Source organism: Trifolium pratense, linkage group LG5 (assembly GCF_020283565.1).
Source record: "Trifolium pratense cultivar HEN17-A07 linkage group LG5, ARS_RC_1.1, whole genome shotgun sequence".
Lineage (NCBI taxonomy): Eukaryota > Viridiplantae > Streptophyta > Magnoliopsida > Fabales > Fabaceae > Trifolium > Trifolium pratense.
This window is the reverse complement of record NC_060063.1, coordinates 39,088,376-39,096,283: the sequence shown is the minus strand read 5'-3', so window position 1 is coordinate 39,096,283 and position 7,908 is coordinate 39,088,376. Positions and strand designations below refer to the sequence as shown.

General features: G+C 35.5%; 1 protein-coding gene and 1 long non-coding RNA gene across 5 annotated transcripts; both read left to right on the top strand.

Annotated features, from left to right (window-relative positions):
• The first annotated feature begins 292 nt into the window (after positions 1-292).
• Positions 293-6,817, top strand: LOC123887070 (isoleucine--tRNA ligase, chloroplastic/mitochondrial-like). 4 transcript variants are annotated; one of them, XM_045936344.1, is made up of 7 exons: positions 293-456; positions 1,740-1,935; positions 2,059-2,213; positions 3,588-3,695; positions 4,192-4,339; positions 5,154-5,348; positions 6,680-6,805. In XM_045936344.1, the coding sequence occupies exons 1-6, from the start codon at positions 412-414 to the stop codon at positions 5,186-5,188; spliced, it is 687 nt and encodes a 228-aa protein (XP_045792300.1). In that variant the 5' UTR covers positions 293-411; the 3' UTR covers positions 5,189-5,348; positions 6,680-6,805. The 4 variants fall into 4 exon arrangements, with proteins under 4 accessions (XP_045792300.1, XP_045792302.1, XP_045792301.1 ...); XM_045936346.1 differs by lacking the exon at positions 5,154-5,348 and having other exon boundaries at positions 6,683-6,817; XM_045936345.1 differs by lacking the exon at positions 5,154-5,348 and having other exon boundaries at positions 6,680-6,816.
• A 114-nt stretch (positions 6,818-6,931) lies between these two features.
• LOC123887072 lies at positions 6,932-7,887 on the top strand. Its single transcript, XR_006801338.1, has 2 exons — positions 6,932-7,494; positions 7,795-7,887. It is a non-coding gene; the product is annotated as an uncharacterized LOC123887072 (long non-coding RNA).
• Positions 7,888-7,908: the final 21 nt, after the last annotated feature.

The following is a 7,908-nucleotide window of genomic DNA, read 5'->3' as shown; positions in this document are numbered from 1 at the left end:
TTCATGTTCTTTAATGCCTAGGTTCCCTGAATGTATATAAAAATGCTTTCTATGTTTATATATAGTGTAAAGTCATGAAGTTATATATATCAAATAAACATGCTTAAAAAGGTTTTTGGTCAGCTTTCCCACCCTAGGTTAGTTAAAAAAAAAATCATAATTTTTTTTTTCAAAAAATAATAAATCAAATAAAAGAAAGTTTTTTTTTTTTTGACAAATTCGAATAAAAGACAAAAATAATAAATAAAAGTAAAATGTGTCAAAATAAAATAAAATAAAATGAGAGTTCGATTTATCCATATGCATGTTATATGTTTCCCTCGCACACAGACAGGTTGGGTTGAGGTTTGTGAAGTGAAGCAGCAATGAGATGTTGATGCCGTTTTTGACCTCTCAATTGTCATCACTCAAATGGAAACCACTTTCACTCTCTTCAAGCAAACCTCTTCTTACAGGGTATGTATGCTATCTATATATTCTTTTCTATTCAAACCATGCTATTCCATTCTATCAATAATTCTATTCAAATTTGAGCTATTTTCTCTGAATTCGATTAGTTAACACTTTTTCTCATAATGGGTCACTTTGATATATGTTAGAAAAATGCTGTGTGAACTTTTGGGTTGTTGCAGATTATGTGTTCGATAAATTGTCACACAGAAAATTGTTTTTTATTCACCTTGTTGTTGTGGTTTTTAGTTAAAGTAAGTTTTATTTGCTATATTCTGTTTATAAAATTTTATCCTTGGTATTTCTGTTTGTCCAGAAGAATGTAAGAGTTTGTTTTCTGTTTTTATTTTTTATTGCACAACTGAACCCAATTTTTTTTTGTTTTCCTTTTTTAAAATATGTATTGTTTATTTTAACTTGCTAATAAAATGGTGAGAGACTCTTGAAGTGAATCAATGTGATAGAGAGAATAGATGTTAACTAAAGATTATGCATTTTTATTGTATGTGGAAATATAGACAATTGTTTACTTCAATAGTCTCTTTTCTCCTAGGCTTTGTTTGCGAGTTAGTTTTTGGAGGGGAGGGAAAGATTTATTTTTCTTTTTTATAATTAAGAACACTATACAATGTTTTTTAAAATGATTTAAGTGTGATTGAAGTATTATATAATCATTATCATGTTCTTCTTTCAATTATTTTAAAATAGTAACTATATATAAAAAATATAGACTTAACCTTCCCAAACCATCCGTTTCAAAACCCTACAAAAACGAACTCGCAAACAAAGGCCTAGTTAACAAGTAAAATTAACTCAAATTTTAGAAAACAGAAAGGCATTGTTCTAATCTTGTTAGGAACGTTTATTAACTTAGTGTATGTTTGGTTTCAATTCTGGAGCATCCAGAATTGATTCTGGACGTGTAGAATTGATTCTGACTTGTTTGGTTTCTCAAAAGTAGAATTGATTCTGCCTCCAGAATTGATTCTACTTAAAGCTAGAAATCGTAGCTTCTGATTCTAGAATTGATTTTTACACTCAAATTTTTTGTTCAACTCACTTTTTCATGAATATATCCAAACATAAACCACTTCAGCTTAAAATCAATTTTGGACAGAATCAATTTTACAGAATCAATTCTGCCAAAATCAATTCTCTCCGCCGCAGAACCAAACACACGCTTAGCATTTTCAATAAAGCTTTTAAGTGTGATGAAAAGGACTATATTGCATTGAATGACTGATATATGTAACCGAAAAGCTTGATAGTTGTTGTTTTAATGTATTCAGGTGCTGTCAAGAAATGCTTGTTTATTCTTCATGAGAACGAATTCCATTGGTTCCTATTATTCCCGAGGAATCTCATCAGCTAAAGTAGTACCGCTCTCAAAGTTTTCAAACTATTGTACTCATTCAAAGGATGATGTCTGTTCTTCAAAGCGAAGATCAAGGGGGCCTGTTATGGCTGGAAAAAAAGCTGCAGAAGGTAGGGTATTTGCTATTCCACAAATATAAGTTTTTTAAACACATCATTTCTTATTATGTTAATTTAAGTAAGAGAGTAAATATGCATTTCCATGGTTCGTTACATAACCTGCCTTAACTTTAGGAATCAAGCAAGATGAGGGTAAATACAAGCACACAGTTGATCTTCCCAAGACAGCATTTGCTATGAGAGCAAATTCTTCGGTAAGGGAACCTGAAATTCAGAAAATATGGGAAGATAATCAAGTATTTAAAAGAGTAGCTGACAAAAATAGCAGAGTAAGCTCTGGTCTTCCCCTTAGATTTCCTTCCCCTGGTAATTATTAGGAGTTAACTAATATGCTTCAATGACTTGGTCAGGGTAATTTCATTCTTCATGATGCGCCCTCCTTATGCCAATGGTGATCTTCACATTGGCCATGCGTTAAATAAAACTTTGAAGGATATTATAAATCGTTATAAGGTATCTTTTCCTTCCTCTGAACATAGATTTTCAGTTTATTGCTATAACATTTGATACAACACATATTTTTGTTTTAAGTCTGTTGGCATTTGGCACATCATGTGTGCTCTAATGATATATTTTTTATGCTAATGCACTTCCATTGCTGATAACTCTATTATTTATTTATTTTTGTGGGCAGCTCAGCTCCTTCAAAACTATAAAGTTCATTTTGTGCCTGGATGGGATTGTCATGGCCTACCAATTGAATTAAAAGGCAAGAGTTATTTTTCTTATTAGCATTGTGATGATGGCTGGCTCTATTTTGTGGTTCTGTTTAATAACAGTATTGTGATGATGCTTCCATATAGAGAGGGATTTATTCTGTTTTGAATAGACGCAAATGATATAATGTCGAAAATTGAAAATTCTCAACTTCCCTTATGCTCTGCAGTTTCTGCTCCCTTTTATTTCATTTGGTTAAACTACAACTTCACACGTATATTGCATTTCAGCTTGTATCTATTACATTCTCTGAGCAATATGGTTGTTGAATCATTTCAGTTTTGCAGTCACTGGATAAGGAGGCTAGAAACAATCTTACACCATTGAAATTAAGAGCAAAGGCTGCTAAATTTGCCAAAGACACTGTTAAAAATCAGATGTCATATTTTAAGGTCCCTTCTTTGTTTGCACTTTTGCTCTATGAATTATATGTATTATTGCACTAGTTTCAGGACTTTTACAGATTTCTTACAGTTTACAACACAATTTCGATTGTTGGGATTTGTTTCAACCTTATACATGTTTTTTATTTTTTGGTTAAATGTATCTTAACATGTTAATAAATGTCTGCAGCGCTTTGGAGTATGGGCCGACTGGAATAATCCCTATCTTACTCTAGATCCGGAATATGAAGCTGCCCAGGTAGCTGGTACAGCCTTTCTCGTTTACTCTTATGGATTTATTAACCGGACACAGAATTCAGAACTTTAGATGTCCTCCTACTCATGCTGTATTATAGATATTAGAGTTTAGGGATTTACTTTCACAATTTAGATTATTTTTCTTTGAGAAAGGACCTCAATTCTGTCAAGACCTAGTTAGATTGTGCAGACTGTTTTAGTAATGAAATTTTTATCTGCACATGACTCTAAATCATACTAGTTATTATATAGTCCTCGTAACTTGCCTCATATATGCTTTTCTAGATCGAAGTATTTGGCCAGATGGCTTTGAAAGGTTATATCTACCGAGGGAGGAAACCTGTTCACTGGAGTCCCTCGTCACGGACAGCACTTGCTGAAGCTGAGTTGGAGGTAAATTGATGTATCATCATGTTGAACCTGTTGTCTAGTGTTAGTGTACTATTCAACCTGGTGTTGTAGAGTGTGAGCGGAAGGCGTACAATTCTTGCCTTACCTTTGTGGCCACCTAAGCTTGCACACACAAGTTTTGTGTGATTCTGTGCATGTGAATTCTTGCAATCTTCTCTCGTGTTACAATAGATAGAAAATATTTTATAATATCTTGATTGTTTCTTAGCTTAATTTGTGATAATCTAAATAACCTCTCAAGATTGGTTTCTACATATCATTATATATCAGAAATTTGTTTCCTTATTTAATTAGGATCAAGAGCTTGCCACTATTATAAATAGGGGTCAATGCCTTGTTGTTTGTAACAGTATATAATTATCATTCTGAGTATTGTTTTTCCTCTCTCAATACATAAATGATTAACTTTAAATATTTCTAAAACCTGATTTATTGGATGTTTGAGTATTTATTTACTGCCTAATTGGTTTATGTGTAGTACCCTGAAGGTCATGTTTCAAAAAGCATATATGCCATTTTCAGAGTTGCAAGTGCTCCTGTAAGGCCGAGTGACCTTCTACAAGAATTTCCAAATTTGTGTTTGGCCATTTGGGCCACCACTCCATGGACTATTCCTGCCAATGCAGGTTGGTTTTTCATTTGTTGCATTTTCCATTTTGGCTTGAGTTAAAAATATCTTTCTTGTTTCTTTTGCTAGTCACAATGGTCTCAATTTCTATGTCCTTTACTTGTCCTTCCATGAATTTCTGCGATAAACAGAGATGTCTTGAGTTCTGTATTTATGGTTCTCAATTTCTAATGTTCGGTTCGGTTTTTTAAAACATTTGTGTTGGATATTCCGCCTTCATTGCGGTCCGCCCCCATCTGCCTAATTGCGGCATTTGGGTTGCCTTCATTGCAGCCTCCAACACCTTCATTGTGTTGGGTGTGAAGGGGTGGATTTAGTCCCACATTGCTAAGAGATATGGCCTCTGTAACGTTTATATAGCTTGGGCAACCCTCACCTTACAAGCCGGTTTTGTAAGGATGAGTTAGGCCCAATATAAAATCTGACATGGTATCAGAGCCTATCCTTGATCTATTGTTGGGCTTCCCGCATCGTCCACGCTTCAGGCCCATTTGGCCCGAGCGTGAGGGGGTGTGTTGGATATTCCGCCTTCATTGCGGTCCGCCCCCATCTGCCTAATTGCGGCATTTGGGTTGCCTTCATTGCTGCCTCCAACACCTTCATTGTGTTGGGTGTGAAGGGGTGGATTTAGTCCCACATTGCTAAGAGATATGGCCTGTGTAGCGTTTATATAGCTTAGGCAACCCTCACCTTACAAGCCGGTTTTGTAGGGATGAGTTAGGCCCAATATAAAATCTGAGAATTTGTTCTGACGGTGTTTTGGTGTAGTGATTAAAGGGTTGAATTGTGTTGTTTTGGTTGAATTTCAACAGCTATTGCAGCTGCTTCTGAAAGCTTCTCAGGATAAAAAGTTTGTGTGCGAAGAAGCTGAGAAGGCACTTGGATCAATGGTTGGTTCCATGACACCTCTTCCATTGCTTCTAAAACTAAGGGTATCTGTGAGTCACACCAACCTTAGGATCAGGGCTAAAGCTGTTGTTTCTCTATCCAGATGTGTCTCCAAGATGGTAAAGTTTGCCACTGTCATTTAATAATGCTTTTAGTTCCTATAAAATTCATAAACTCCATTTTTAGCTATGAAACATGGACACCGGACACGACACAAACACTGACAAGTCGACACCGATAATAATGTCCGACACCAATGCGTGTCCGACGCCGGGACACGCCTAACCCAAGGAGTGTATGTGCTTCACTGTTTTTTAGTCACTATAAATGATTTCTTGACTTTTAGTCCACTGTCACGCAGATTTCTGTTAGCCGCATATGCCTATACGGGAATTTAGGCGACAAAAACTATTTTTCTTTTTTGCATAAAGAGAGGGGCAAAGCCCAAGAAAAACAAAATTACATGAATATAACACGAGGAGTAGAAACTCTCATTACATCATCTAAGCACAACTGCTCTAAACTAGTCGGAGGCGCATCAAAGTAAGAGAAACCTTGCATCTCACATCCCAATGAAGAAGCTATAGCATCCGCAACCTTTATTTGCTTCCTGATATACATGAGAAACTCGAACATTCCAATTCATTTGGATTAGACGACAAATTCTACTTATCAAAATGCGACCATGAGCATTACCAACTTCTACACCCTCAAGACCACTCACCAACACCGATGAATCAACCTGCAACTCGATGTTTGTGTAACCTTGTCGCCCAGCTAAACACAAACCTTCATACACTCCCCAAAGCTCTGCCAAATAAGCAGTAGTTCTCCCAATATTTTTCGCAAAGCCTCCTTTCCATACACCACTAGAATCTCGGAAGACACCACCACATCCAGCCACACCGCATGATAAGGCACCATCTGTATTGAGACATATCCAATCCCGCTGAGGTGCTTTCCAGCACGTCTTCTTGATTCCTTCAAAGCCACGTCTGATGTTGGTTTAGCTTTATAGTAATAATCCACATACTTCATGATCTCTATATGTGTGTGAAGAAGTCTCACAAAATTTGCATCAAACTTGAGTCTATTTCTATACCTCCATAAGTAATAACATGTAGTAGCCGACACCACTTTCCATTCCACACTATCAGCTACTGTGACAATAGCTTTCAAATTGCAAACAACCCAATCATGATAATCATAAGTAAGACACTCCAATCTCCCCCTTAATGGAACTAGGTGCTTCCAAATATCATAAGCCACCGAACAGTCACGCATCACATGAAGCAGTGTTTCTTCAATGCCAACACAAAAACTATTTTAGAACTAAACTTCGAAGGAAATTTTTCCGGGGACTAAAATACTGTTTAATTCTTTATTGTATAAATATTGGTATTTTTTGTGTGTGTATATGTTATTACTAAAGGGTATTATCATATGGTAGCAGGGAATTGAGGAAATGGAGGAGTTTGGAATGGAAAGGTTGATAGAAGTTGCAGCTGATTTAGTGAATGATAGACTTCCAGAGGCAAGAGAAGCAGCAAGAAGTATTGCAACTTCAGTGTATGAGACAATCATTAAGAATGTGGGAGAAGTGGAAGAGAAGATGGAAGTGTGGCAAAGCTTCTGCCACTCTAAGCTAACCCCAATTAATGCACTTTCAATCTTGAAGATCGTTAAACCTTAGAATTGGAGTTGTATTTTGTTTTGTAGGGTTTGCTCATACTTGAGGCATGTTTAGAAATTTAGTTTTATTTGTGGCAATGTTCATGGTTCTACATATGAGCAGTCATTAGCTAATATAGATGCTCATATGTGTGTTTAATTAATTATTGTGGACTATACTATAGGTGATCAACCATGGAGTTTCAAAGGAGTTGATGGATGATACGATGGATATTTTCAAGGAATTTCATGCAATGTCTGAAGTAGAAAAGATAAGTGAAAGTTCAAAGGATCCAAATGGTAGTTATAAGCTATATACAAGTCGTGAGATTAATAACAAAAACTGTATTCAATATTGGAGAGACACATTAACACATTAAGCCAAAGATTGCATACAAGTGGTGAGTTTATGGAGTTTTGGCCACAAAAGCCTACAAGATACCGGTAAAATACACAAACTCCTTGAGGTCTTGGTCAATTTTTATATGAACAAATAACCACATATGTTTATTTAATCAAAGTTTGATTTTGTTTATTCAATTAAAAATTGACCAAGACCTCAAGGAGTTTGTGTATTTTATCGTTATCTTGTAGGTTTTTGTGGCCAAAACTCCATAAATTCACCACTTGTATGAAATCTTTGTCTTAATGTGTCTCTCCAATATTGAATGCAGTCTTTGTTATTAATCTCACGACTTGTATATAGCTTATAACTTCCATTTGGATCTTTTGAACTTTCACTTATCTTTTCTACTTTAGACATTGCATGAAATTCCTTGAAAATATTCATCGTATCATCCATCAACTCCTTTGAAACTCCATGGTTGATCACCTATAGTATAGTCCACAATAATTAATTAAACACACACGTATGATTTTATCGTTATCTTGTAGGTTTTTGTGGCCAAAACTCCATAAATTCACCACTTGTATGAAATCTTTGTCTTAATGTGTCTCTCCAATATTGAATGCAGTCTTTGTTATTGATCTCACGACTTGTATATAGCT

Excerpts from the sequence above, each read along its gene's own strand:
- LOC123887070 (XM_045936344.1), top strand. The coding sequence starts at position 412 with ATGGAAACCACTTTCACTCTCTTCAAGCAAACCTCTTCTTACAGG. Across the intron at positions 457-1,739 it reads AGCAAACCTCTTCTTACAGG|GTGCTGTCAAGAAATGCTTG; the intron begins GTATGTATGCTA and ends TAATGTATTCAG. Across the intron at positions 1,936-2,058 it reads TGGAAAAAAAGCTGCAGAAG|GAATCAAGCAAGATGAGGGT; the intron begins GTAGGGTATTTG and ends CCTTAACTTTAG.